This window comes from Dipodascopsis tothii (assembly GCF_038497935.1).
Source record: "Dipodascopsis tothii strain CBS 759.85 unplaced genomic scaffold V1510scaffold_12, whole genome shotgun sequence".
Taxonomy (NCBI): Eukaryota; Fungi; Ascomycota; class Lipomycetes; order Lipomycetales; family Lipomycetaceae; genus Neoaidaea; species Neoaidaea tothii.
Genome location: NW_027117996.1, coordinates 206,652 through 233,414, shown reverse-complemented (window position 1 = coordinate 233,414; position 26,763 = coordinate 206,652). Strand labels below are relative to the sequence as shown.

General features: G+C 69.6%; 11 protein-coding genes across 11 annotated transcripts; 9 read left to right on the top strand and 2 right to left on the bottom strand.

Annotated features, from left to right (window-relative positions):
* Window positions 1-109: 109 nt before the first annotated feature.
* On the top strand, window positions 110-2,280 carry V1510DRAFT_434179 (uncharacterized protein; the record flags this gene model as incomplete). The annotated part of the gene is made up of 1 exon (XM_066935530.1): window positions 110-2,280. One exon carries the CDS (start codon window positions 110-112, stop codon window positions 1,913-1,915), a length of 1,806 nt encoding a protein of 601 aa, XP_066789388.1. The 3' UTR covers window positions 1,916-2,280.
* A 998-nt stretch (window positions 2,281-3,278) lies between these two features.
* V1510DRAFT_429852 (uncharacterized protein) lies at window positions 3,279-5,353 on the top strand. Its single transcript, XM_066935338.1, has one exon. The coding sequence runs from the start codon at window positions 3,512-3,514 to the stop codon at window positions 5,228-5,230; it is 1,719 nt and encodes a 572-aa protein (XP_066789387.1). The 5' UTR covers window positions 3,279-3,511; the 3' UTR covers window positions 5,231-5,353.
* A 431-nt stretch (window positions 5,354-5,784) lies between these two features.
* On the top strand, window positions 5,785-6,924 carry V1510DRAFT_402730 (uncharacterized protein; the record flags this gene model as incomplete). The annotated part of the gene is made up of 3 exons (XM_066932119.1): window positions 5,785-6,285; window positions 6,318-6,493; window positions 6,525-6,924. The coding sequence occupies 3 exons, from the start codon at window positions 5,785-5,787 to the stop codon at window positions 6,922-6,924; spliced, it is 1,077 nt and encodes a 358-aa protein (XP_066789386.1).
* Window positions 6,850-8,573, bottom strand: V1510DRAFT_415861 (Cation/H+ exchanger; the record flags this gene model as incomplete). Its single annotated transcript, XM_066933670.1, has 7 exons — window positions 6,850-7,084; window positions 7,116-7,436; window positions 7,469-7,574; window positions 7,607-7,738; window positions 7,814-7,985; window positions 8,017-8,424; window positions 8,456-8,573. 7 exons carry the CDS (start codon window positions 8,571-8,573, stop codon window positions 6,932-6,934), a joined length of 1,410 nt encoding a protein of 469 aa, XP_066789385.1. The 3' UTR covers window positions 6,850-6,931.
* A 667-nt stretch (window positions 8,574-9,240) lies between these two features.
* On the top strand, window positions 9,241-12,372 carry V1510DRAFT_377320 (10 TM acyl transferase domain found in Cas1p-domain-containing protein). The gene is made up of 2 exons (XM_066931579.1): window positions 9,241-9,738; window positions 9,773-12,372. The coding sequence occupies exons 1-2, from the start codon at window positions 9,621-9,623 to the stop codon at window positions 12,190-12,192; spliced, it is 2,538 nt and encodes an 845-aa protein (XP_066789384.1). The 5' UTR covers window positions 9,241-9,620; the 3' UTR covers window positions 12,193-12,372.
* Window positions 12,373-14,017: 1,645 nt separating this feature from the next.
* V1510DRAFT_377316 (fatty acid desaturase-domain-containing protein) lies at window positions 14,018-15,699 on the top strand. Its single transcript, XM_066931578.1, has one exon. It carries the CDS (start codon window positions 14,178-14,180, stop codon window positions 15,399-15,401), a length of 1,224 nt encoding a protein of 407 aa, XP_066789383.1. The 5' UTR covers window positions 14,018-14,177; the 3' UTR covers window positions 15,402-15,699.
* Window positions 15,700-16,212: 513 nt separating this feature from the next.
* V1510DRAFT_117674 (transcriptional Coactivator p15-domain-containing protein) lies at window positions 16,213-16,848 on the top strand. Its single transcript, XM_066930246.1, has 3 exons — window positions 16,213-16,296; window positions 16,328-16,432; window positions 16,463-16,848. The coding sequence occupies exons 1-3, from the start codon at window positions 16,228-16,230 to the stop codon at window positions 16,634-16,636; spliced, it is 348 nt and encodes a 115-aa protein (XP_066789382.1). The 5' UTR covers window positions 16,213-16,227; the 3' UTR covers window positions 16,637-16,848.
* V1510DRAFT_393502 (uncharacterized protein) lies at window positions 16,701-18,433 on the bottom strand (the record flags this gene model as incomplete). Its single annotated transcript, XM_066931823.1, has 3 exons — window positions 18,240-18,433; window positions 17,937-18,123; window positions 16,701-17,905 (listed from the first exon to the last, which is right to left on the bottom strand). Exons 2-3 carry the CDS (start codon window positions 17,977-17,979, stop codon window positions 16,701-16,703), a joined length of 1,248 nt encoding a protein of 415 aa, XP_066789381.1. The 5' UTR covers window positions 17,980-18,123; window positions 18,240-18,433.
* A 552-nt stretch (window positions 18,434-18,985) lies between these two features.
* On the top strand, window positions 18,986-20,802 carry V1510DRAFT_425894 (VHS domain-containing protein; the record flags this gene model as incomplete). Its single annotated transcript, XM_066935142.1, has 5 exons — window positions 18,986-19,142; window positions 19,174-19,261; window positions 19,294-19,369; window positions 19,401-19,694; window positions 19,726-20,802. The coding sequence occupies 5 exons, from the start codon at window positions 18,986-18,988 to the stop codon at window positions 20,800-20,802; spliced, it is 1,692 nt and encodes a 563-aa protein (XP_066789380.1).
* A 173-nt stretch (window positions 20,803-20,975) lies between these two features.
* Window positions 20,976-23,533, top strand: V1510DRAFT_415842 (P-loop containing nucleoside triphosphate hydrolase protein). Its single transcript, XM_066933669.1, has 3 exons — window positions 20,976-21,431; window positions 21,829-21,883; window positions 21,940-23,533. The coding sequence occupies exons 1-3, from the start codon at window positions 21,395-21,397 to the stop codon at window positions 23,375-23,377; spliced, it is 1,530 nt and encodes a 509-aa protein (XP_066789379.1). The 5' UTR covers window positions 20,976-21,394; the 3' UTR covers window positions 23,378-23,533.
* Window positions 23,534-23,978: 445 nt separating this feature from the next.
* V1510DRAFT_415839 (tryptophan synthase beta subunit-like PLP-dependent enzyme) lies at window positions 23,979-26,428 on the top strand. The gene is made up of 2 exons (XM_066933668.1): window positions 23,979-24,142; window positions 24,280-26,428. Exons 1-2 carry the CDS (start codon window positions 24,097-24,099, stop codon window positions 26,337-26,339), a joined length of 2,106 nt encoding a protein of 701 aa, XP_066789378.1. The 5' UTR covers window positions 23,979-24,096; the 3' UTR covers window positions 26,340-26,428.
* Window positions 26,429-26,763: the final 335 nt, after the last annotated feature.

Sequence of the window (26,763 nt, the reverse complement as noted above, 5' to 3'; positions counted from 1 at the left end):
GCAGTCGATGCGACTCGACCTCCACAGCCTGACCAACTACTTCAACGCGTCCGACACGGCGAGCCCGGTATCGGCCCTGCACCAGTACCGAGCGCAGCGGCAGGCGCGCATGTCGCTCAAGGCGGAGCGGCGCAAGCCGCGCACCAACCCCGACATCGACGACCTGATCGACGAGCTGCAGACGGGCGCGCTGCCCGGCGGGCTCGAGGCGCTGACGCTGGACCCGGCCACGCTGAAGGACACGTTCGCAGGCGTGCTGGGCGACGACGACGCCGCCGCGCGGCGCGCCCGCCACGCGCGCGTGCGCTCGGACGGGCCGCCGCCGCGGGCCGTCGTTGCCGAGCCGCCGCCGGCGTTCCGGCAGCTGACGCGCGACCAGGTGCTCGAGCAGTTTGCGCTCGACATCCAGCAGGTCGAGCGCGCGGCCGCCGGCGACGCGCTGCGGCGCGACGACGAGTCGTCGTCGACGTCGACGGCTGCGTCCGACGACGACTACACGGGCCTCTCGCGGCTGGCCGCCGTCGGCCGCTCGATCTCGGTCCCGTCGGCCATGTACGCCGCCGGCGGCGATGACGACCTGGCCACGCCGCGGCTGACGCCGGCCGCGTTCGAGCCGTTCGAGGCCGTGAGCCCGACGTCGGCCGCGCCGCCGGCGCCGCCGGCGGCCGAGCCGCGCGGCGGCCTCAACCGCAACTACACGTTTGCGGGCGCGACGCGCGACGCGGGGCTCGCGGCCGGCCTGGCGCCGGCGGCGCCGGCGCTGGCGGCCACCGCGACGTCGCTGCGCGCGTCCAAGTCGCAGATGGCGCTGCGCGCGCGCCTGCCGTCCGCGTCGTCCGAGAACCTGCGGTCGCCGCTGCGGGCCGTGCTGCACGCGGAGCGGCCGCGCACGACGCACTCGTCGTCCAACCTGCGGCTGCTCAACCTGCAGCACGAGAGCGGCCTGCCGTCACCGACGGACTCGCTGGCTTCGCTCGGGCTCTCGCGCCCGGACGACGACCCGTTCGACCGGCTGCCGGCGGCCCGGGCCGAGGCGCTGGCCGCGTACGAGCCGTGCCCGGAGACGGCGGCCGCGCGGCCGTTCTGGCTCTTGCGGCTCGTGCGGCAGATCCTCACGCACTCGCGCGGCGGGTTCCTGTCGCCCCGTCTGTTCATCCCCCACGACGTGCTGGCCCTGCGCGGCGTCAAGCTGCGCGCGATCGAGGACAAGACCGCGGCGGTCGAGGCCGTCGCCGCCGCGCTGGCCGACCTGCCCGAGGCGCTGCTGGCGACCGACGCGGACGCGTTCTGCGACCGCTTCACGGCGCTGGAGCTCGTCGTCGACCGCACCGAGGCCCAGCTCGCGCGCAAGCTCGGCGCGGACGTCGTCGGCAAGGCCTCGGTCTTCGCCGACCCGGCGTTTGTGGACGCGCCGCCGGCGCCGCGCCGCACGGCCTCGCTCGCCCGCTTCTCGCCCGAGGCGCTGCGGACCCCGCCCGCCGACACCCGGCCGCAGAGCTACTTCCCGGCCAGCCGCAAGGGCTCGGTCGCCTCGTCCGCCTCGGCCGTGTCGGCCGAGAACGTGCCGCCGTCCGCCGGCGTGCTGGGCTGGTCCAAGAAGATCAAGCTCAAGAAGGCGCCCGACCCGCGCCCGCTCCTGGCCGCGCCCGCCCGCCGCGACGACCCCGGCCCCTTCACGGCCTACTTCCGCGCGGTCGCGCTGCTGTGCGAGCGCGCGCAGGTGCTCGACCGGCTGCTGGTCGCGCTGCCCGCGCTCGAGGGCTCCGTCCCGGCGCGCGCGCACCTGCGGCTCGACATCGGCATCAAGCACGTGGCCGAGATCTTTGGCTCGGTCTTTTGCCGGTTTGTGCTGGCCGACCTGCTGCTGCTGCTCGGCAAGTACATCAAGCGCTCTGCGCGCTGGATCGCGTCCTAGCGCTCGCCGTCCGGCGGCACACACACACTGCCGTCCGCGCACGGGCGTGGACGGCCCCGACGCCGGTTCCCGACCGGCGCAGCGCCGAGACACGCGGTCCCGAGCCAGCCGCGTGCGCGCACAGACACAGCGGCTCATGATGTACGTACGACGCGCGAGCGTCATGCAACTGTTACCCGTGACCTGCGCTGTGACCTGCCTGACCGACCCGCTCCGGCGGATCCGCCAGGTCACATGCGCCAGGCCTCCAAGGCGCCCCGTTTAGGGCGCGCGCGGCAGGCGGCAGCCGACGGCTGGCGGCTGCCCGGGACGGCTACGGACCGCTGCAGGCTCGGATATGGGCCTCGCGGGACCCCGTCGGGCGCACACGCGGCGGGCGGCCGCGCACGGCGGCCGCTGCCAGTGGGCGGCCACCCCCGACGAGCCTCGCCCGGCGCGTGTGCGGCCGCCCCCGTCGGAGGCGCGGCGTGCCCTGCCGGCGGCTGACTCCTGCCACGCCGCCACGGCCGCGCCGGCCCGCGGAGCGCCAGCACCCTTGCGGCGCGGCGGTGGTCGGCGGTGGCCGTGCGCGCGGCGCGCCACATGCACGCTACGCGGCGCGTCGCGTCTCACCATACCCTAGGCAGCTAGCGCAATACGAGTTGTGGCTACCAAACAACGGCGGCTTGGCGCCGGCGCCCGTTGGCGAGTCGCAGCCGACTCGGTCGCTAGCCGACCACCGGCGTGACAGGCCGGCCTCGGGAGGGCCGCGGCCTCGCCACCTGCACGGACGCAGCCACGGACGTGGCGCAGCACGCCCTTGGCAGAGGTCTAGCCGCTGACACGTCAGCGCGGCGCACGGCCAGCGCCAGGCAGGGCGCCTGGCGCCAGCCAGCGCCCGCCGGCGCCCGCCGGTGCCAGCCGGTGCCAGCCGGCGCCGGCCAGAGCCAGCCCAGCCGGGGCCCGCGGCCAGCCCAGCCAGTCGCCGCGCCGCCCGGCCGCCCAGTCCGGCGCCGCCGCGCCGCCGCGCCGCCGCGAGCCCGCCGTAGACGCCGGCCAAGGGGCTACGCCACGTCCGCCCAGTCCGCCAACACGTGAGGGGTGGCAATGGGCTAGCAGTGGCGGCGGGGCCGGGCGCGACGCGCCGGCCGGGGCCGGCGCGGAGGCAGCCGGTATCGCGGGGCGGTGAGTAAGCCGGAGGGGGGGATGACCTAAGCCGGAGGGGACGCTGACATAACGCACAGGGAGTGCTTACGTAACTTTCGGGGGGAGCCGGCGCCCGCCCGCCGCCGCGGCCAGCGCGCCCGTCGCGGCCGCCGGCAGCTGCCGCCGCCGGCGTCGTGGCCGCGGCGGTCCGCCGCGTCGCGTGGCCGGCGGCCGCTAGGGCTCGGGGCGTAGGGTCGGGGCGGTTGCAGGTCTTAGCCGCCGCAGCGCCTAACGCTCCCGTCTCGCACACTCTCCCTCACGGTCTCCACGGCCCCCGGCGCCCCTCGACCGCCTTTGCTCGCTCCACGCTCGCTCTTCGCCGCGGCCCGACAGCCGCGCGGCGCAGTGACAGACACCTCCAGGATTGCACGGGCGCCGACCGGACGACCCGTCGGCGGGATCGCCACGACCATGGACGCCAGCAGCGCCGGCAGCCCGGCGCTGGCCGGCACGGTGACGCTCAAGCCCGGGCGCGCCCGCGGCCCCCTCTTCCACGTCAAGCTGTCGCAGGACGCCCTCGCGGAGCTGCTTTCGGCGCGCGGCGCTGGCGCGGCGCTCGTTGTCGCGGGCGCCCGCGCGGGTGCGCCCGGCGGCACGGCCGTCTGCGGCCTGCGGATCGGCAGCACGGTCCACGCGGTCACGGCCGTGGGCGAGCCGGCGACGGTGCGCGTGTACCACGGCTCGCCCGGCGCGCGGGCGCTGGCCGGCCTCGGTGAGATCTCGCACAAGCTCACGGTCGAGCACGGCCGCGCGCCGGCGCTGCGCGACCGCGAGGCCAACCGGCCGGCCGCGCGCGCGTGGCCGGCGCGCGACGGCAAGCGCGCGCTGGCGACGCCGTCGCCGCGGCTGGGCCCGGCGTCGCCGTCGCTGACGCCGGCCAACAAGAACCGGACGCTGGTGCCGGTGTCGACCACGCCGGGCGCCAACCTCAAGTCGCTGGTCAACCGCACGCTGCACCTGCTGGCCGTGTCGGGCCCGCTCACGGCCGACGCGGTCGTGCGCCGGACCAAGGGCTCGCCGGACGAGGTCCACGCGGCGCTGGCCGACTACGCCCGGCCGGACGACGGCGGCTACGTGCTGGCCGACGGCGCCTACCGCGAGCTGCGCGTGTGGGACTGGAAGCACTACACGCCGGCCGAGCGCGAGCTGGTTGTGCGCCGCGCGCGCGCGGCCTACGAGCGCCTGGGCCTGCCGCCGGCCGACGTGGCCTGGCGGCTGCTGCTCGACCCGAAGCTGCGCGCCGAGCCGGCCCGCGCGGACCCGCCGAGCCCGGACGTGCCGGCGCTGGGGCTGGACGACCGGCCGGCGCCGGCGCCCGCGCCCGCGCCGGCGGCCGTGCCGGTGCCGGCGCCGGCGCCGGCGGCCGTGCCGGTCCCGCGCGCGGCGCCGGCGCGCGCGGTCATCGGCTCTGGCCGCTCGAATGCGACCGCAAAGGCCCTGGTCGGCGCCAAAAAAGAGGCCCGCCCGAAGCGGGCGGCGCCGCGGCCGGCGGCCGGGTCGTCGGCCGCGCCGGCGCCGCCGGACGCCTCCAGCGACGACGACGACGACCGGCCCGACCGCACGCCGGCCAAGCGGCCGGTCAAGCGGCCCGCGCCCGCGCCTGCGCCCGCGCCCGCGCCCGCGCCCGCCGTCTCGCTCGAGCGCGCGCGCTCGTCGTCGAGCTCCAGCACCGACAAGTCGCCCCGCAAGCCGTCGCCGCTTGGCACCAGCCCGCCGCTCAACGCCGACGACGTGCGCGCGCCCCCGCGCAAGCCCAAGCCGGCCGCCGAGCGGCGCCGGCTGCCGTCGGCCGGCTCCACGCCCTCCACAGTCTCTACGCCAGCCACGCCGGCCACACCAGCCACCCCCGCGCCGGCCCAGCCCGCGCGCAAGCGCAAGGCCGACGCCGTCGCCGAAGCCCCCTCCGAGACCGATCTCTGGGCGCTGGCCAAGCGCTTCAAGACCCAGTACGACGACTACAAGCGGCTGTTTATCCAGGTCCGCAACCTGGAGCAGCGCGCGCTCTCCGGCTCCGCCGCGCCCACCGACGCCGCCTACCACCGCCGCCGCGAGGAGCTTCTGCACATGCACCACGAGCTCGAGACCTGGAAACGCACGCTGTGGAGCGCCGTCCCGCGGTTCTCGTCCTAGCGCACGGCGCTCCTGCATCGGGTCTTCTGGTCCGCGCCCCGCGCGCCCACGCTCGCTCCTGTCGCTCCTTGTATTGTTACTGCATGGCCTGGCCGTTCTTTCGTTTAATAGTGATCCTCGTGACTGCCAGGCGCGGCCGCGCACAGCCGAGCGGCCGCCGGGCGCGGCCGCCGGCGCGCCACCTGCCGCTGCGCCCGCCGCGCCCGCCGCCAACGCGGCGCAACCCCGCCAGCACCCCCCGCCGGCGCCCACCCCGCCGCGACAACGCACGCTGTTCGCCGGCCGGTTCCCCGCATTGCGTTGGGACATCCCCATTTAGGCATGGCCAAGACGCGCGTCGCCATATCTAGACTGGTTGACAGCGTCCCATTGGCCTGGCTCCCGGGCGCTCTGCAGGGACACCGACAGCCGCCGTGCAGCGGCTAGCCCGCCACCGTGGCTGGCGCGCCGGCACCTTATCGGGCACACACGTGACTGCTGCGCCGCACGCCGTGCGGCGCCCCGCGCCACCGGCGCCCGGCAGTAAAAGCCCCGATCGCCGCCCTTGCCGGCCCATGGCCAAGCAACTGCTCCTGACCGGCGCTTCAGGGTACATCGGCGGCGACGTCCTGGTCGCGCTCGGCCGGCTGGCGGCCGCCGGCGCGGTCGCCCTCACGCTCTTTGTGCGCGACGCGGACGCCGTGGCCGCCCGCGTCCGCGCCGACCTCGGCCTGCCGGCGGCCGTCGTGCCGGCCGGCACGCCCGTGGACGGCATCGCCGTCGTCGCCGGCACGTACGAGGACCGTGCGGTGTTTGGCGCGGCCATCCGGGCCGCCGACATCGTCGTGCACACCGGCGACGCCGCCGACAGCGCCGCCGCCGCCGCCGTGCTCGCCGCCGAGCTCGCCGGCTGGCCGGCTGGCCGCGACCTCCTGCTCATCCACACGTCCGGCACGGCCATCCTGGTCGACCCGGCCGAGAACGACCGCGCCAGCAGCCGCGTGTGGGACGACGTGGCCGATATCCGCGCTATCACGGCCTGGCCGGCCGGCCGCCCGCACGGCACAATTGACCAGGCAAGTGGCCGCCCGGCCCGCGCTGACGCCAGACCATCCTCGGCATCCACCGGACGGCGCCTGGCGGCGTGCGCACGCTCGTGGTGGCGCCGCCGCTGGTCTACGGCCGTGGCCGCGGTCCCGGCAACCAGCGGTCGCAGCAGGTGCCAACGCTGATCGGCGCCGTGGCCGCCCTCGGCCGCAACGCCATCGTGGGCTCCGGCCGCGCGTAAGTACGGCCGCGGCCGCGCTGACCGCAGCATCTGGGGCAACGTGCACGTGCAGGACCTCTCGGCGCTGTACGCGCTGCTGGTGCGCACCTACCTGGAGGCGCCGCACCGGCTGGCGTACAACGCCGACGGCTACTACTTTGCCTCGGCCGGCGAGCACGCCTGGCGGTCGCTGACGGTGGCGCTCGACGCGCCGCTCGTGCGCCACGGCGTCGTGGCTGCCGACCGGACGTCCGCCGACGGCACCGCCGTCTTCTCCGCGGCCGACTACCGCGCGCTCCTGGACCGCGGCACCGCCGTCCTGCCCTCGTTCTTCGTCACCAACTCGCGGTCGCGGGCCACGCGCGCGCGCGCGCTCGGCTGGGCACCGACGCGCGAGTCGCTGGCGGCCACGCTCGACGACGAGGTCCGCCGGTTTGTGGGCGCGTAATGCATTTCTATACGAAAATCGAGCTCGAACCGGCCTCGGCCTCGGCCGGCACCTTGTGCGTGCCCAGGTGCACCGAGGGCGCCGTGACGAGCGTCAGCGTCGTCGCCAACGGCAGCGTCGCCGGCCGCCGCCGCACGCCTTGGGCCGCCACCAGGCCAAGCTGGCGTCAGCCCGCGCCGCGCACTTCTTACCTCAGCCAGGCCGATCGTCAGCCCGTGGGTCACAATGCTCGACAGCACCAGGAACGTCACCACCGGCCGGATCACCTCGAGCACGTACACCAGCTGCGGCGTCTGCTCCAGGCCGGCCAGTGTCTCGATCGAGACCTCGAGGTAGAATATCGCGCCGACGCCAATCGGCCCAAAGTACCCCAGAAAGACCATGTCCCGGATGGACGTGACCGACGGCAGCGTCCGGTAGAACAGCGCCACAGCCGGCAGACGGCGGAGGACCATGATGGCGACGCCCATGGCGATGTACCGCCAGACGGAGAAGGCAGAGTCTACGTATTCCTGGCGTCAGCGGCGCCGCGACGCGCACTTACGTGCCAGCGGTTGCTGGCGCCGAACCACATGAAGAATGCGATGTTGAGGAGCACGTCGAGCGTGCCCTGCATGCTGTCGCCGGCGCTGTCGAGCCGGAACGAGTCGCTGACGTCAGCCGGGGCCGGGCTGCGACTTACTCCCAGTTGAACGCGTTGCCGGCGATGAAGCACGCCAGAAGGTCGTCGGTGCCGATCAGGCCGCACGTGCCCATCACAAACAGCGCCATGGCCACGATCGAGAACAGGTAGAGGTCATGGTCCATCAGGTTCCTAGAAGGGCCGGGCGGCTGCCCGCCCGGCCACTACATCAGTAAATGTCGGGGCAGAAAGAAAGAAAAGCACAACTTTTTCCTGAACAGGGCCACGCCCTTGCGGCACACGTAGGCGGCCACGATGCCGTACGCGATCGACAGCGCGATCTCGTACAGCAAGGTCTCGACGATCCAGTCGCGGGCGATCTGCGTGCCGTGGTCGCGGAGGATGTAGACGGCCAGGAACAAAAACGGGTAGCCAAAGCCTGTGGTCAGCGCGGCCGCGCGCGCACGCACCGTCATTCGCGCCCGACTCGGCTGTGATCAGGTTGCGCAGCTCCTCCGGCACGTTTTTCTCGGCGTAGCTGCCCTTGACGATGCTATTGCACAGCACGGGGTCCGTGGGCGTGACGCACGCCGCGATCAGCAGCGCGTCCAGGAACCGCAGGCCGGGGATGCACGCCAGGATGATGCCCGCCGACGCCAGCCACATGATGGACATGACCGGCCCGAGCAGGATGCTGATCGAGAGCTTGTGCTTCCAGGCGTACTGGGCCGGCAGCTGGGCGCCGACGAGGGCGAGCTGGATGCCGAGCACCAGCCGCGAGAACTCGCGCATGACCACGTCGACGGAGCCCTCGGCATATTCCTCGGGGCGCAGCCAGCCGGCGGCCTTGAACGCGACGCCGAGGAGCAGCGACGGCACTGGGTCAGAACGGCCGGGCGGGGCACTTACAGACTTCGGAGAGGTACAGCGAGTCGGCGAGGAACTTGGAGACGAGGCCATAGAGCAGGACGACGCTGCCGAAGAGCGCGCAGACGACGTTGAAGTTCGAGAGGGCGAGCGTCGGCATTGCGGTGGTGCCGGCGTGACGTCGTGCGGCCGCAGAAGCAGGGCAGAGCCGGGCCCGGCGTCTGGGCCGGGTAATGTAACCCGGTAACGGGTAACGCGCCGGTGCTCAGCCGTGCGCACCGCACCGCCGACGCGGCCGCCGCCTACGCAGCCGCACCGCACCCCTGTGCAGCCGCGACGACACCGGCCCGCCGACCCGCCCTGCTGGGCCGCCCCTGCCCCCTCTGCCCGCCGGCCGTCCGCCGCCGCCGGCCGTCCGCCGCGGCCGTCCGCCGCCGCCCGTCGCGGCGTCGGCCGTCGCGCCCGCTATCGCCCCCGTAGCCCGCGTATCGCGCGGCCGCCGCCCGCGCAGCCGTACCGCGAAGCGGCTGCGCAGGCCGCCGTGCAACCACCGCGCGCCGTGCAGTAGCCCGAGATTGCAGCCCGCCGTGTCACCCCGGCGCCGCCCGCGGACGCCAGATTTGCCAAACAGAGAAATCGTGCTCCCGCGGGCTGCCGCTCACCTGCCCCATTGGGACGTGCTGCACCCGCAACGTCAAAAATGAACTCTAGCGCGCGTTAGCAGTGTTGTCTCTCCCTACTCGAGCCCCAACCCTGGCCTTAGATCGCCGCCGTACCGTTTACCAAGGTTTTGGTTGTCCAGCTCGTGCGGACTACGACCTCTGCCTGACCGCCGTACGCTCGCTCCTGTGTATCGTTCTCCGGCATCGCAGTGCCAGGTCTCAGGCCCGTCCAGAACTCGTGCTGCTAGCTCGTGCGCCAAAAGCAGGCGTCGCCGGTCCGCAATTGATCTTCCAATAGCCAGGGTGGCACGCAGCGGTCTGTACCACACGGCGTCGTGTTGCATCTGTGTGCACATCATATGCACTTTGGGTACTAAACCAGGCCCGTGAACGCAACTCCCACACCCTCCTTATATTCAGCGGCAATCCTGGCAGGCCTTGCTGAAGATTGCAGCGTGCAGAGACGGCAGGGCTTCAAACGACCTGGCCCTCTCCTCCCGGAACCCGCTGTAACCGACTACACTAACGAGAAGCGACGCAGACCAATGGGGTGGCTGAGCGCGCTGTCGTCCTTCAGCCCGTCCGCGGACCATGTGTCCCGCTCGGTCGTGCTGTACATGTTTTTCGTGGCCATCCTCGCGATCGGCCGGTACGCATACATCGGTAGGTGCGCGCGCGGCGGCGGCGCTGACGGCAGATGTGTTTGACCCGTACCATTGCGGCGCGCTGGCCGGCCGCGGCCAGTGGCTGGACACGTACTCGGGCGCGCCGCTCAAGAACTGGCAGCCGGACGGCTGCATGATGCACGCCTACAAGCCGAAGGAGGTCGAGCAGTGCCTGGGCAGCCAGCACGTCGTCTTCGCCGGCGACTCGTCCGTGCGCCAGATCTTCTGGGCGACCGTGAAGACGATCGATCCGACCGTGGAGGAGACGAAGAAGAAGCACTCGAACGTGAACTTCGAGCACGGCGACGTCAAGATCGACTTCATCTGGGACCCGTTCCTCAACTCGACGGCCATGGACATGGTGTCCAAGTGCGCGACCAAGGACGAGCAGGACAAGCGCGGGCCGAACGCCTACCTCGTCCTGGGCTCGGGCCTGTGGCACGCGCGGTACCTGGGCGAGGACGGCGCCACGCTGTGGAAGGACAACACCGAGGCCATCCTCAAGGCCGTGCGCGCGTGCCCGGACTACTACCGCATGGCGGTCTACAACCCGGTGACGATCCCGGACCGCGCGCGCATGTCCAAGGAGCGCGGCGAGACCATCTCGGACACCGAGATCAGCTACATGAACTCGTACCTGGCCTGGGCTGCGGCCGAGCAGTCGAACGTGATCGTGCCGGGCGCGTTTGCCGAGATGTCGCGGTTCCCGACGGCGATCGACAACTCGGGCATCCACGTCATCCCGTCCGTGGCCGCCGTCCAGGCCACCGTGCTGCTCAACCTGCGCTGCAACCAGCAGCTCGTTGCCAGCAAGGGATACCCGTACGACAAGACGTGCTGCTCGGCGTACCCGACGCCGACCGTGGTCCAGGTGCTGACGCTGGGCCTGACCTTCGTCGTGCTGCCGTACCTGTTCCTGCGCAGCGCCGGCGTTCTCCGCGGCAGCAAGCTGACCTGGCTGCGCCAGACGATCGACTACACGTCCACGCAGCTGTCGCCGAACAAGCCCAACGCGGTCGTTGCCGCGCTGTTTGTGTTCATGTCGATCGTGACCTACGCCTACCTCGCCGACCGCACCCGCCTGTTCAACAAGAGCGCCAAGCAGTACTTCACCGGCGACTTTGTCCTGCTCACCACCATGGCCGTCCTCGCCGGCGCCTTCACGATCCGCAAGTCGTCGAGCGAGCAGGGCTTCATGGGCCGCGACCAGAGCAACGAGTGGAAGGGCTGGATGCAGATCATGGTCCTGATCTACCACATCACCGGCGCGTCCAAGGTCCTGCCGATCTACAAGATCATCCGGGTGATGGTGGCCGCGTACCTCTTCATGACTGGCTACGGCCACACGATCTTCTTCTACAAGAAGCGCGACTTTTCGCTCAAGCGCGTTGCCAACGTGCTCGTCCGCCTGAACCTGCTCTCGGTCGTGCTCGCGTACTCCATGAACACGGACTACCTGTTCTACTACTTCGCGCCGCTCTCGAGCTTCTGGTTCCTGGTCGTCTACGCGACCATGTACGTGCTGTCGTCCATGAACGAGGACACGCCGTTCCTGATCGCCAAGATCGTCTTCTCGGCCGGTTTTGTCAACATCATTGTCTCGTCCAAGGGCCCGCTCGACGCGCTGTGGTTTGTGCTCCAGCGGCTCTGCTTCATCACTTGGGATCTGCGTGAGTGGCGCTTCCGCGTCCTGCTCGACTGCTGGATCGTCTATGTCGGCATGCTGGCCGCCCTCGTCAGCATCAAGCTCCAGGACTCGGGCTACATGCGCACGCCGGCGTGGCCGCGCCTGCGCGTCGCCGCGCTGATCGCCTCGGTCGCCGCGCTCGTCGCGTACCAGATCATGTCCCAGGTCTGGAACGTCAAGCAGGAGTACACCAAGCACCACCCGGTCATCGCCTTCCTGCCGATCATCGGCTTTCTGCTGCTGCGCAACGCCACCCACCCGCTGCGCAACTACTATTCGACCGCGTTTGCCTGGGTTGGCACGTGCTCGCTCGAGACATTCACGCTCCAGTTTCACATCTGGATGGCGGCCGACACGCACGGCCTGCTTGAGGTTCTGCCGTCGCGCCACCGCGTACTCAACTTTGTCATCCTGACGCCGCTGTTCCTGTACCTGTCGTCGCTCACGTGCGACGCCACTGGCACGCTGACCGGTTACATCGTCAGCGGACCCAAGACCGCGCGTCCGGCGCCTCGCCCGGTCGCGCCGGCGCCGCCGGCCGAGGACCCGGAGAAGGCTGCTCAGGCCGAGCGCGAGGCCACTGCTGAGCCGGCCGTGCAGCCGGACCGCATCGACGAGCTGCCGACGACGAACGCGCCGCCGCCGCCGCCGCCGTCGACCGGCATTGCCGCGCGCCTGACGGGCGACCTCCGTCTGCGTCTGCTGGCCATTTTCGCGGCCATGTGGGCCACCAACGTGGCCATGGGCATCGCCAAGAGTCTATAGAGCCTGCCAGCTGGCGGAAGCGTCCAGGCTTCCACGCCGCGGACAAATGAAGAGTTCCACAATCACATGGCAGCGCTGCGCTGCGCACCCGGTGGGGTGCATTGCCGGCGCCCACAGAGCGCTCGGGCGCCGCCGCTATTGTCGGGACGTGCCGTCGGCATGCCCGAGCGCCTCGTGCGGGGGCGGCAGGCAGTAGCCGGCAGCTGCCGAGCCCGCACGCCTTTCCCGGCGGGTGCGCGCGAGGCGCGCTTACCCGGTGGGGCATGTCCGGTGGGCGCCGCTTACCCGGCGGGCGGGACACGCCGCGGGAGCGGGCGGGTAACCCGGACGCACGGCTGCCAGGGCCAAGCCGTTTGGCTTACCCGGCGCAGGCCGTGGCCTGACTCGGCGGCAGTTCCGCCTGCGTTTGTTGGGGAAGACCCCGAGCGGCGCGCTAGCCGATTAGCGCCAGCCAGCCAGTAGCAGATGCAGCGTTTCAGGCCAGGTACGTCCAAATACCTCAAGTCCGGGCACCCAGTGGCTTACGCTAGCATGGCTGAGACGCCCGCGTCGGCCAGTCATCACCCAGACAGGTTCATGAACTCGACAAAGCCGCCACCAGGCCGCGTTCGGCTAGCGTACCCCCGTTGCCCCTCGGCGCTGCCCAGCAGCTAGCACTGCGTCGGCCAGGCGGTGAAGCAGACGAGAAATCAAACAATAAGTGGCAAGGTTTTAGGTTCGCTCTGGCAGCAGGCGCAACCGCACAATCACCACTGCCGGACAACTGCCCGGCGGCTATGTGACTGCCGCCGCGGACGATCGGCCGCCCGTGCGCGGCGACGCGCCGAGACCGCTGCATCATTTGCGACAATACGAGCGTCCTAGCTCGCCCCGCCGCGCCAGCCCACGCTGCGCGCCATCCGGCCCACGCCGCCGTCCGCCCGCGTCCGCGGCCGCCCGTCGCCCGCACGCCTATCACTCGGCATCACACCGGCCCTGCGTGGCATGGAAGAACCCTTTCACGTAGCAAATTAAATCAAGAAGGCCACGCACCCACCCGTTTGGGCTACGCCACTACTAGCGCCTCTCGTTTGCGAATCCGAACATCTGGCACCGCGAGCGGCGGCCGCGACGGCGGCGGCGGCAGCCGCCGGTAGTGCGGCCGCAGCCGCTGGTGCGGCCCGCCGCCCGCCGCCCACCGCGGCGGGCCCTGCCGGCGATTGCCAGCGGGTTGCGAGCCGTCACGGCGTGCCAGCCGTGATACGCATATACGACCTGTGCTCTAGATCGGGCGCGCTAGGAACGCCCACCTTGCCCGATTGCGCAACGCGGGCTCTGCGGCGGCGGACGCTTGCCGCATTGGGATGCCCACCGAACGTGCCGTGAGTCCGCCGGCCACGCACCTAGCGGCGGCGAGCGTGGCAGCAATATTGAGCCAAAATGCAGAAAACTACCCAAGAGAGTATACTGGGTTGTGCCCCCCAGACAGCTCGGCCGTACCGCCGCCCGCATGCGCCGTCCATTGTTCCGATGCAGCGCGCCGGCAGCCACGCGCCGGTCGCCGCGCCGAGAACCATGTCCCCATCGGGCAGGCCGCGAGGCATGGCGACTCTAGGCCTGCGGCTGGGGCCACGCAAAAAGTTTGGGGAGACCTGGGAGGTTTAATTTGATCGATCGGGCTAGCAGGCCTTGGGCAGCGTATTGCTGGGGTCTACGGCCGCGCGGGCATGGACGCGGTGCCAGGGTACGCCGGCGCGTCGCCGGCTCTGTGTCCGGCGCGCGCGGGCGGCACGGCGGTGCGGCCGCGCGGGCCGGGCGGCGCGGGCGGCGAGCTCGGCTGGGAGCCAGTCGTTTAGATTTGGCAGGGCAAAATAAGCAGAACTCTCTTGAGTCGGGTAGGCTCGATAGCAGCCAGGCCAGTGGCCCGGGCAGCACCGGCCGCCGGCCGGCGTATATATAGACAGGCAGCGCCGCCCCGGCCGGCCGCACCCTCCCTACCCTGCAGAATGTCGACCATCACCTACACCCAGCGCCGGCCGTCTATCTCGCTGACGGGCGGCGACAAGGCGCAAGCCGCGCCGGTCCCGGACGGCAACGGCAACGACTTCACGCCGCCGGAGTTCACCATCAAGGACATCCTGGACGCGATCCCCAAGCGCTGCTTTGAGCGCTCGCTGGCGCGCTCGCTGTCGTACGTCGCGCGCGACCTGGTGCTCGTCGGCATCCTGGGCGGCCTGGCCACCCAGATCCACCACATCCCCTACGTCTGGGGCCGCGCAATTGCGTGGGCCGCGTACACCATCTGCCAGGGCCTTGTCGGCACCGGCCTGTGGGTGCTCGCGCACGAGTGCGGCCACGGCGCGTTCTCGCCATACCGCCTCGCGAACGACATCGTCGGCTGGATCCTGCACTCGTCGCTGTTTGTGCCCTACCACTCGTGGCGGATTTCGCACTCGAAGCACCACAAGGCCACAGGCCACCTGACGCGCGACATGGTCTTTGTGCCGCGCGACCGCGAGACGTACCTCAAGTCGCGCGACATTGCCGAGCTGGTCGACGAGGCCCCGCTGGCGACGGTCTACTTCCTCATCGTGCAGCAGCTCTTTGGCTGGCCGATGTACCTGCTGACCAACGTTACCGGCCAGAAGTACGCCAACGTCGCCAAGTGGAAGATCAACCACTTCTGGCCGTCGGCCCCGATCTTCGACAAGAAGGACTTCTGGGACATCGTCATCTCGGACATCGGCATCGCGGCGGCTGTTATGGGCGCTCGCATGGCCATTCTGCGCTTTGGCTGGCAAAACTTTGTGCTCTACTACTTCATCCCCTACCTGTGGGTCAACCACTGGCTGGTCTGCATCACCTACCTGCAGCACACGGACCCCACCCTGCCGCACTACCTCGCCGACGAGTGGACCTTTGCGCGCGGCGCCGCCGCCACGATCGACCGCGACTTTGGCTTCATCGGTCGCCACATCCTGCACGAGATCATCGAGACCCACGTGGCCCACCACTTTTGCTCGCGCATTCCGTTCTACCACGGCGAGGAGGCCACGCAGGCCATCAAGAAGGTCATGGGCACCCACTACCGCCGCGACTCGACCAACCTGATCGTGGCCCTGTACCGCATCGCCCGCACGTGCCAGTTTGTCGAGGGCCCCGGCGCCGTCAAGATGTACCGCAACGGCAACGGCATCGGCGTGGACGCCAAGGACAAGAAGGCTGAGTAAGCGCTGACACCGGCTTGTTGCTGTGTGGCCGCTGCCGGCTGCCCGACCGCCGACCTGTCTCTGGAAGCCAACGTCACATTGCGGCCGCGCCCGCGCCGCCTATAGCTTAACATCGACTGGTCCATGTGCCTGCTGGCCTTAAACACCGCTTGCGCCGTCACGGCCGTCACGCTGCCAGCGTGCTGTCGCTCTGGCACCCGTGCGTAGATCCAAGGGCTCGGGCCGAGCCGCCGCTGTGGCTCGACTGCGCATGAACGTGAAAGTCGCTTGCGACGCGTCGGGCGACGCCGGTCACGGCTCAGCCGCTCGGCAGCCGGTTCGTGCCCTGGCTCGGCCGGCCCCGCGCCCGCACAGGGCAGCGGCCGCGGCCCCGCGGCCCCGCGCCGACCCGCCGACCGCTGGCCCGCGGGTCGGCGCGGAGCCCTAACCCAATGTCTACCGGTAGTCGACCCGCGCGTTTGCTCCCGGGTCGGCGCTAGTCCGCGGCTGTATCGTCGACGGATGCGGCGGCACGCCCTCTTGGCAGCCGTGACCCGCGTCGGGCGTGCGCCGCTCATGCGGGCCGCATGCACGCGTATGCGGGTGCCTCCGTCCATGGCGCCGGGCCACCCGCCACCGCCGACGCCCGCGCATTAAGGTTCCTGCCAGGGCCTCGCGCGATCCCAACAAAGCACGTTCGGCCAGGGCCGACGAAGCTGTGGAATAAGTCCCTGACGGGCTAGCCTGGCGCACGGTGGGGCGCGCGCCGCACGCCCGCTGGGCCGCCCAAGCCAGGCACGTGACACCGCGCCCGCACGCGTCTCGCCCGCCGCGCCGACTGTCCGCCATGGCGCCCAAACGACAGTTCCGCAGCGCGGCCGTGGCCGAGCCGGCCGAGCCCAAGCTCGCGATCGACGTGAGTGTGTCCGGGGCGCGCCTGACGTCAGCTCGGCAAGCGCAAGAAGGTCGCCGTGCGCATGTTCAACGGCATGCCCCTGGTCGACATTCGCGAGTACTACACCAAGGACGACCAGGACCTGCCCGGCAAGAAGGTACGCCGCGCATGGGCGCACTGACGCCAGGGCATCAGTCTGTCGGCCGAAACGTGGCGGGCGCTAATGGACGCGCGTGACCGCGTCGATGCCGCTCTGGCCGACCTCGAGGGTGCTGCCGATCCGGCCGATCCGGCCGCGTCGGCCACCGGTGCGGACACCGGCGCCGACGCCGAGCCGGCGCCCAAAAAGCCACGAGCCTAGGTATTCGCCAATCTAGTCTTACACCACAACGTCCATGTAGTCGGCCCGGTAGCGGCGCGAGCGCTCAGCCCGGCCACCGGCGATTCCGCGCATCGGCGGCGAGCTTGGCCTCTACCAGCGCCCGCGCCCGCGCCACCGCGTCCGGCGAGCCCACAAAGACAACCTCGCGCTCAGGCTCGCCCGGGTCGATGTCGGTGTTGATTGAGATCCGGCAGCCAGTGGTCGTCTGCATCTCGCGGATGATCTCGCCGCCTTTGCCAATGAGCATGCCCACGTTGTCGGCCGGCACGCGCAGCACGCTGCGCCCGTCGGCGGCGACCGCCGGCGTCTCGCGACCCTGGTCCGAATCGACGATGTCGGCAATTAGCTGGCGCGCGCGCGCGACGGCCGCGGCAGCCCCGGCCAGGTTCACCGGCCGCATCCCATGCACCGAAAACGACTCGGAAACGATGTTGATCCGGCACCCGCACCGCTCCTGGATCTCGCGGATGGTCTCGCCGCCCTTGCCGATGATCAGCCCAACCGTGCGGTTGGGCACGGCGATCTGGACGGTCTCATCTTCGTCCGGGCGGACGGCCGGCGCAGGTCTGGTTACGCCCTCGGCTTCGTCGATCATCTGCAGGATTTGTGCGCGCGCGTCTGCCACCTGCCGTCGCGTGCCGCTGATGTGGCAGGCGCGCTCGGGGCCTTCTTGGCCATTGGTGATGAACTGCACACGCGCGCCGCTGGTGTGTTCGATCGACTTGAGCGTGTCGCCGCCGCGGCCGATCACGAGCCCGACATACTGCGCCTTGACGATGATGTTCTCGGTCAGCGTCGACGGCGAGCGCTCGCGGGGACTCGCGTACCGGTAACGGTCGTCGCGGTGGTCAGGCGTGGCCGAGCGCCGCCTGTCGTGGCGGTCGCGGTCGCGACGGTCTCGATCGCGGTCTCGGTCCCGGTCTCGGTCCCGGTCCCGGTCTCGGTCTCGGTCCCACTCACGGGTCCGGTCGTCCCGGTCCCGGGTCCGGTCGTCCTGGTCCCGGGTCCGGTCGTCTCGGTCCCGGGCCCGGTCGTCCCGGTCCCAGTCCCGGACCCGCTCCTCTTGTTCGCGGCCGTAGAGATCCTCGTAGGTCAGCACTCCTGAGCTCGTTGGCCGAACGGCTGAGATGTCGAGAGACCCTGTGGTCGTCGGCGGCGGGATCGCCAGCCCGCCGGTCTCAAATTTCGGCAACGCCGCTAGGTGACCCAGGGATCGCAAGTCGCCTCCGGCGTTCTGCAGTCGCTGGCCTCTGGTCAGCGTGGAAGGCGGGCATCGTACTTAGAGCCGCTAGTAGCGACGACATTGCGGCCTGGTCGGCCATTATCCGGTCGATCGCGTGTCCCTGTGTCTGCTGCAGCTGTCGCCGCTCGCTCGTATGTCCTCCGCCGCGTAGTCCAGACGCGTTTCCGTTCTCGTAGGTGCGCCGCTCGTCGTGTGCGGCGCTGCCTGTCGCGTTTGCTGTAATCTGCACGCCGTCAGCGCCCGCAGCTGGCTGGCGACCTGTCCACGGAAGGCCCGGCTGCCGCAGAGCCCTGTCCGCACCGCGGCAGCGCGACCACTGCCTCGCCCGCTGTCACTCACCTATCTCTCGGCCCTCAGATCGGCCGCGAATCGTCCGCCCGTGCGCGCTGCGCGTGCAGTCGTGCGCGCCGCAAGCACGCCGCGGGCTCGTCCGGCCCTGCCGTGCGTCTGTTAGCCCTTGCAGCACGCGTGCGCTGCTGGTGTCGTCGGAACGGTCTGGCTGCGGGCAGGCCGCAGCAGGGTTTTCTGGCGCGTGCACCGCCACACCATCGCGAACCTTCCGAGCCACAAAAGCCACGACCGCCTCGTTCTTTGAAGTCACACAACGACGACCAGCCCGCACCCGTCAGCATCTCCCCACGGTTCGGACGTGAGCGGAGCGGCATTATTAGTCTTCAAGGACCCTGAGAGCCAGTGCATGCGGCTCTGACTGGAGCGAGAGACCAAGGTAGGTGCAACTGCGCGCAGGAAGTCGCGGAGACCAGCTTGCGTGTTGGCCGCGGACGGTCGCAATCAGCTGGAGCGGGCGCGGACGGCGGCCGGCACCCGGCAGACGACAGGAAGGTGTCTGGCAGACACGGACTGAGTAGCCACGGCGGAGATGGGCGCCGTGCGGCCGCGCGGCGATGGATGGGCTATCGCGGCGTGTCTGGCGACCGGCCGACCGGCAGTTGTGGTCGGCGCAGCTGGCGGCCAGCGGCCCCGGCAACTTGCACAGGCGCCCCTGCTGGCAGCCAGACCATCCGTCGACCCTTGGCCGGCCGCTGCGCGCTCCCCACCGGCCGGAACATGTGCTAACAGCCAGAATGTCGTTCGGACGCTATTCGGACAATGCCAGCGCGTCGACCGGCGGCGGCGGCCATGAGTCGTACACGGACCGGTTCCGGGTCAACGAGCCCGTGCTGCAGTCGACTTATCGCGGCGGGACCGAGTCGGAGCCTTCGGTGCTGGTGCGGATGATCAGTAAGTGGCAGGGCGGGCGCGCTGACGGCAGATCGAGCCTGCGACATCTCGCGACTGGAGCCCAACCTGAGCCTGAACCTCGAGGTGGCGGACCGCATCAACGAGAAGAAGGGCAACGCGTACGTGGACGGTGTGGCAGCGCTGACGGCAGGGCGCGGGAGGGCGCGATGCAGATTGTCAAGCTGATCAACTCGCGATCAACGACGGTGTCGGTGCTTGCGTTGGCGGTAAGTACTGCGGCGGGCGCGCTGACGGCAGCTCTTGGACATCTGCGTCAAGAACTGCGGGTATCCGTTTCACCTGCAGATCTCGCGCAAGGAGTTTCTGAACGAGCTCGTGCGCAAGCTCCCGAAGAACCCGCCGGAGCGGCTCACGCGCACGCAGACGCTCATCCTGGAGGCCGTTGAGGAGTGGCGCCAGACGATCTGCGTGACCAGCCGGTACAAGGAGGACCTCGGGTACATCCGGGACATGCACCGGCTGCTGAGCTACATGGGCTACACGTTTCCGGAGATCAACATGGACGACGCCGCCGTGCTCAACCCGGCCGACGTAAGTGCGCGCGCGGGCCCGCTGACACCAGACCATCAAGTCCGCCGAGGAGCTCGAGGAGGAGGAGCGCGACGCGCAGAGCGCCAAGCTACAGGAGCTGATCCGCCGGGGCCGGCCGGCGGACCTGGTCGAGGCCAACCAGCTGATCAAGATCATTGCGGGCTACGACGCCGAGCGCAAGACCGACTTCCGGGCCAAGGCCGCCGAGGACATTGCCAAGATTCAGCGCAAGTCGAAGCTGCTGGAGGAGATGCTCGAGGGCGTGCAGAACGGCGACGCCATTGGCCGCCAGGACGCGTTCGAGGAGCTCTACACGGCGATCAAGAACGCGCAGCCCAAGATCCAGAAGATCATCAAGGACGAGGCCGAGGACGAGGAGGCCGTGGTCAAGCTGCTGCAGCTGAACGACTACATGAACACCGTCGTGGCCAAGTACGAGGCGATCAAGGCGAGTGGCCGGTCGCAGACGGCGACGGCGCCGACGACGGCGACGGCGGGCGCGGCGCCGCTGTCGAACGAGGCGCTGCTGATCGACCTCGACTTCAGCGAGCCGACGGCGCCGGCGGGCGGCATCTCGCTGCCGATCTCGGGACACTCGCCGCAGCCGTCGGCGCTGTCGTCGCCAGCGACCGTGCCCCAGGGCCTGAGCGTGCCGGTGGTGCCGCTGTCGGCGCCGCTGTCGCCGACGTCGCTGGCGCCGACGCGCACGAGCTCGGCCATGGCGTCGACGGCGGCGACGACGCAGCCGTCGGCGGCCAGCAGCGCCAACACATCCGCCGTCGCGAGCCCGACGGGTGTCGGCAGCATTTCTCTGCTCGATCTCGAGGCCGCGTTCTCGTCGCCGGGCCCGGCGACGTCCGCGTTTGCGCCGTCGCCGGCGCCGGCATTTGCGACGCCGGTGGCTGTGCCGATGACGGCCACGCCGAGCCATGACGCGGTCACCGCCGCGTTCAGCGGCCTCAGCTTCGGCACGCTGACGCCGACGCCGCCGGCCGCGTCGCCGCGGCCGGTGTCGGCTGCCACGCCGACGCCGCCGGCACCGGCGCCGCAGGCGCCGCCCAAGGACCCGTTCGACTTTGGCAGCTTCGAGTCAGGCAACCTTATCTAGAGGCTCCGGCCATTTTGTACGCAATGATTTCGCATGACCCGCGCCGCACGCTGTGCGGCTCAGCTGGGCGCGCCGCAGGCCGTGCGGCTGACCCGCCGCAGGCCGTGCGGCGCAGCGCCACTACGTCCGCCCCACCAACGGTCCGTCCTTCGGGCCTCCACTCCACCGACCACTGTAATGGCTGCGCGTGCTTGCGTGCCGGTCCGGGCCTGGCAGGGCCCACACTGCTGACCGAGCTGGTTCTGGCTTAGGCCCGCGCCCCGAGCCGCGCGGCGCAGTGGCTGCGGTCACAAGCGCCACACCTTGCCACACTTATGCCCTATGTACCCACCGCGCAGCTGTCTACTTGATTGGCCGATAAGCCACCAGCCTACGTGCTTAGATATACGCCGCCCGGATCTCGGGCTGTGCTGCGATGTACATTGTCGCTCTTGCCCTCCAACTCTAATCAATCAGGCCAAACCTTTCCCGACTACTCGTATTATAACTATTCTTTCACTCCGCTGCTACTCTCTTTTCTTCTGCTCCATCTCCATCGTGCTCTCGTCCGTGGTTAATCATCTTTCGTTGAAATCCTCGTTATCGTGTTAAAATGACGGCCGACCCTCGCATGTCTTCGGCCGAAGCGGGTGAGTACAGCTGGACGGAATTGGCCGCGGACCAATTGTGGGCGGCGGGACACCGACGGCGCCAGCGGGGCCGGCGACGGGCCTGGCGCAGCGCGGCGACAGCAGAGCGTGCGATGGCACCCGCGCTGGCGGGCCACGCCGGCTGCGGCGCCCGCGACACCCTGCCAGTGGCGCCATGGCCGGTCGGCTCTGGCCGACGGCAGCGTGACAGCGGCCGGGGTCCGCCGGCGGCGGGCGCTGGCCGGCCGGACCTGGTGCAGCCGCCAGACGGCGTCCGGCCGCGACCGCAGCCGGCGCTGCGCTCCGCTGCCGCCCCGTGTGCGCGCAATTGGTCTTCGCGGCTGTCGCCGAAGGTCCCACTCGGACCCTGGTGGACAATTGACTAATGCCTGTCTAGCCCTTATCAACGCCGCGGCGGTCACCCGCAACTACTCGGTCCAGCCCCGTGTCAAGTAGGTAGCGTGCGGGCGGCAGGCTGCCCGTACCGGGCGGCAGCGCTGACATGCAGGTACAACACTGTCTCGGGTGTCAACGGTCCGCTGGTCATCCTCGACAACGTCAAGTTCCCCCGGTACAACGAGATCGTCAACCTGACGCTGCCCGATGGCACCGTCCGTGCCGGCCAGGTCCTTGAGGTCAAGGGCTCGCGTGCCGTCGTCCAGGTCTTCGAGGGCACCTCGGGCATCGACGTCAAGAAGACCCGTGTCGAGTTCACCGGCGAGTCGCTGCGCATTCCCGTCTCGGAGGACGTCCTCGGCCGTGTGTTCGACGGTTCCGGCCACGCCATCGACAACGGCCCCAAGGTCTTCGCTGAGGACTACCTTGACATCAACGGTTCGCCCATCAACCCCTACTCGCGTATCTACCCCGAGGAGATGATCTCGACCGGTATCTCGGCCATCGACACGATGAACTCGATCGCCCGTGGCCAGAAGATCCCCATTTTCTCGGCCGCCGGTCTGCCCCACAACGAGATTGCCGCCCAGATCGCCCGCCAGGCCGGCCTGGTCAAGCGCCCGACCAAGGACGTCCACGACGGCCACGAGGAGAACTTCTCGATCGTCTTCGGTGCCATGGGTGTCAACCTCGAGACGTCGCGCTTCTTCCGCCAGGACTTCGAGGAGTCCGGCTCGCTCGAGCGTGTCACGCTCTTCCTCAACCTGGCCAACGACCCGACCATCGAGCGTATCATCACGCCCCGTCTCGCGCTCACCACGGCCGAGTACCTCGCGTACCAGACCGAGCGCCACGTCCTCGTCCTGCTCACGGATATGTCGTCGTACGCCGACGCGCTGCGTGAGGTCTCGGCCGCCCGTGAGGAGGTCCCCGGTCGCCGCGGTTACCCCGGTTACATGTACACTGACTTGTCGACCATCTACGAGCGTGCTGGCCGTGTCGAGGGCCGCAACGGTTCGATCACCCAGATCCCCATTCTCACGATGCCCAACGACGACATCACCCACCCGATTCCCGACCTGACAGGCTACATCACCGAGGGCCAGATCTTCGTCGACCGCCAGCTGCACAACCGCGGTATCTACCCGCCGATCAACGTCCTGCCGTCGCTGTCGCGTCTCATGAAGTCGGCCATCGGCGAGAAGCTCACCCGCAAGGACCACGGCGATGTCTCCAACCAGCTCTACGCCAAGTACGCCATTGGCCGTGACGCCGCCGCCATGAAGGCTGTCGTCGGTGAGGAGGCTCTGTCGACCGAGGACAAGCTGTCGCTCGAGTTCCTCGAGAAGTTCGAGCGCAACTTCATCTCGCAGGACGCCTACGAGGGCCGCACCATCTTCGAGTCGCTCGACCTGGCCTGGTCCCTGCTGCGCATCTACCCCAAGGAGCTGCTCAACCGTATCCCGGCCAAGGTCATCAGCGAGTTCTACCAGCGTGCGCGCGCCGAGGAGGCTGACGACGTCCCGGTCGACGAGCCCGAGCAGGAGTAATCCTTTCATGAAGAAAAATTCTCTGTCGTTGAAAGAGCGTATGCAGTCATTTGGATCTTATCTTCTCTTTTAATTTTTTGTATCCCATCATCATTAAATTCGTCGTCTCTTTCGCCTCGAGATCCTTCTTTATATATAGTTAACAGTATTGATATAGCGAGGGCGCTGCGCCGCACGGCGTGCGGCGCCAACTGTAGGCGGCTGCAGGGGCGGCTGCGCCTGCGCCAGACGTATGCTTGAGCCACACGTACGGTGGCTGACCTCTGCGTGACTCGTGGAACCTTGCCGGCGTTGCACGAGCCACGCCGCGAGCCGCACGGCGCGCGGCTCGTGCTGCCGCCGGCCTCGCACGCACACGCGGCATCTGCACCAGTCTGTGCGACGTGCCGCGCACCGCACCGCGTCGTCTGCAGCGTCCGGGTGCGTATGCGCCGCTGCAAGCAGGCGCCGCCGGCCGCGGCTACGACGGTCCTGGCGGTCTCGGCGAACAGGCCTGCGCCACCGGCACCAGCCGCCGCGGCTGTGCGCGACCTAGCCGGCCGGCCGTAGCCGCGGCCCCCCACGATGCCGCGTTTGCGGAGTAACCACCGCCGGCGATGTGTTACCCGGCTACCGTCACTGTGAGTAATCCGACAAAAAATTCGTCGACAAAAAGCGCCGCATAAAAGGAAAACCTCTCCGAGGAGCAATTACACAGCCCGAAGGTTGACAATCGCACAATGACCGACGTTCTGGTTAACAAGTTCAAGCAGTGCAAGGCGGAGGGTAAGTACGCCCAGGGTCGGCCTCCGCGGCCGGCGGCCGCGGTCTGTCTGCGGTGGCCAAAGGCCCGCCCGCGGACGATTGGCGGCCGCCGGCCCGCACGGCCGCCGTGCGCCTGCGCACGCAATGCTGACCCCCAGGACGGCCCGCGTTCGTCACGTTCGTGACCGCCGGCTTCCCGTCCAAGGAGGCGACCGTGGACATCCTCAAGGGCATGCAGGACGGCGGCGTGGACATCATCGAGCTCGGCATCCCCTTCACGGACCCGATCGGCGATGGCTCGGCCATCCAGACGTCCAACACGATCGCGCTCGAGAACGGCGTGACACTGCCACAGACGCTGGACTATGTCCGGCAAGCGCGCGCGGCCGGCGTGACGCTGCCGATCGTGCTGATGGGCTACGTCAACCCCATCCTGGCCTACGGCGAGGAGAAGTTCGTGCAGGACGCACGCGAGGCCGGCGCGAACGGCTTCATCGTCGTCGACTTCCCGCCCGAGGAGGCCATCAAGTTCCGCGAGTACTGCACCAAGTACGGCCTCAGCTACGTGCCGCTGGTGGCGCCGTCGACGACCGATGCGCGCCTGAAGATCCTCTCGGACATCGCCGACTCGTTCATCTACGTCGTCTCGCGCATGGGCACGACCGGCGCGACCGGCAAGCTCAGCTCGGGCCTGCCGGAGCTGTGCGCGCGCGTGCGCAAGTTCGCCGGCGACACGCCGCTGGCCGTCGGCTTCGGCGTGTCGACGCGCGAGCACTTTGTGACCGTCGGCGAGGTTGCTGACGGCGTCGTCATCGGCTCGAAGCTGGTCACGCTGATCGGCGACGCCGCCAAGGGCTCCGAGGGCTCGGTTGCCGAGGAGTACTGTGCGTCCATCTGCGGGCTCAAGGAGCGCGCCGACAAGACCACCGTCGCCGCGGCCGCGCTCGCGGCGGACTCGACGACCCCGGCCGCGCGCAAGTCGCTCGCCGTGGTGTCGGCCGCCGAGATCGTGCGCCAGTTCCCCGACCGCTTCGGCGAGTTTGGCGGCCAGTACGTCCCCGAGGCCCTCGTTGACTGCCTGGCCGAGCTGGAGGCCGGCTTCGAGCAGGCTGTCAACGACCCGTCGTTCTGGGAGGAGTACCGCTCGTTTTACTCGTACATTGGCCGTCCCGGCAAGCTGCACAAGGCCGACCGCCTGACCGAGCACGCCGGCGGCGCCAACATCTGGCTTAAGCGCGAGGACCTCAACCACACCGGCAGCCACAAGATCAACAACGCGCTCGGCCAGGTCCTGATTGCCCGCCGGCTCGGCAAGACCGCCGTCATCGCCGAGACCGGCGCCGGCCAGCACGGTGTCGCCACGGCCACCATGGCCGCCAAGTTCGGCATGAAGTGCACGATCTTCATGGGCGCCGAGGACGTTCGCCGCCAGGCGCTCAACGTCTTCCGCATCCGTCTGCTCGGCGCCACGGTCGTGCCCGTCACGGCGGGCACGCAGACGCTGCGCGACGCCGTCAACGAGAGCATGCGCTCGTGGGTCACCAACCTGGACACCACCCACCTCGTCATCGGCTCGGCCATCGGCCCGCACCCGTTCCCGACGATCGTGCGCACGTTCCAGAGCGTCATCGGCAACGAGACCAAGGAGCAGATGCTCGAGTACCGCGGCAAGCTGCCCGACGCCGTCGTGGCCTGCGTCGGCGGCGGCTCCAACTCGACCGGCATGTTCTACCCGTTCTCGAAGGACCTGTCTGTCCGTCTGCTCGGCGTCGAGGCCGGCGGCGACGGCATCGACACGCCCAAGCACAGTGCCACACTCTCGGCGGGCTCGAAGGGCGTCCTGCACGGCGTCCGCACCTACGTTCTCCAGAACGAGGACGGCCAGATCACCGACACCCACTCGGTCTCGGCCGGCCTGGACTATCCCGGTGTCGGCCCCGAGCTGGCCTACTGGAAGGACAGCGGCAGAGCCGAGTACATTGCGTGCGACGACGCCCACGCCTTTGAGGGCTTCCGTCTGCTGTCGCAGCTGGAGGGCATTATCCCGGCGCTCGAGTCTTCGCACGCCGTGTGGGGCGCCATTGAGCTGGCCAAGACCATGAAGCCCGACCAAGACATCGTTATCTGCCTGTCGGGCCGTGGCGACAAGGACGTCGAGTCCGTGGCCGAGAACCTGCCGAAGCTGGGCCCGAAGATCGGCTGGGACCTGAGATTCTAAGCGTCGTGAGGCCATTTTTTTGTTTTTTGCGGGCAAAAAAGTTGCTTTTTGGTAGTTGACGAGCATTTGAATACACTTGACATGGCGAAGTGAATGCGCCGCACGCCGTGCGGCATGTAGCAACGCGCCGCATACCGCGCGGCTGAAAGTCAGCCGCACGCAGTGCGGCGCCGGCCCGTCTGAGCCGCACGTAATGCGGCTCGCATCTCCCAACGTCGAAAAAATTTCCACCGCGGCGACCGCGACGACACACGAGCGCCCGCACATCGCACGCCAGCGCACGCCAGCAGACAGAGAGGCTCTGACGGACGCCCGGACGAGCCGCACGTACTAGCACGCGCGCATAGGGCACCTGGTGCACTCCCCAGCCGCTCAGCATGGGAAAATCTAAGCCGAACAAGCCCAACGCGCCGCCGCCCAAGGG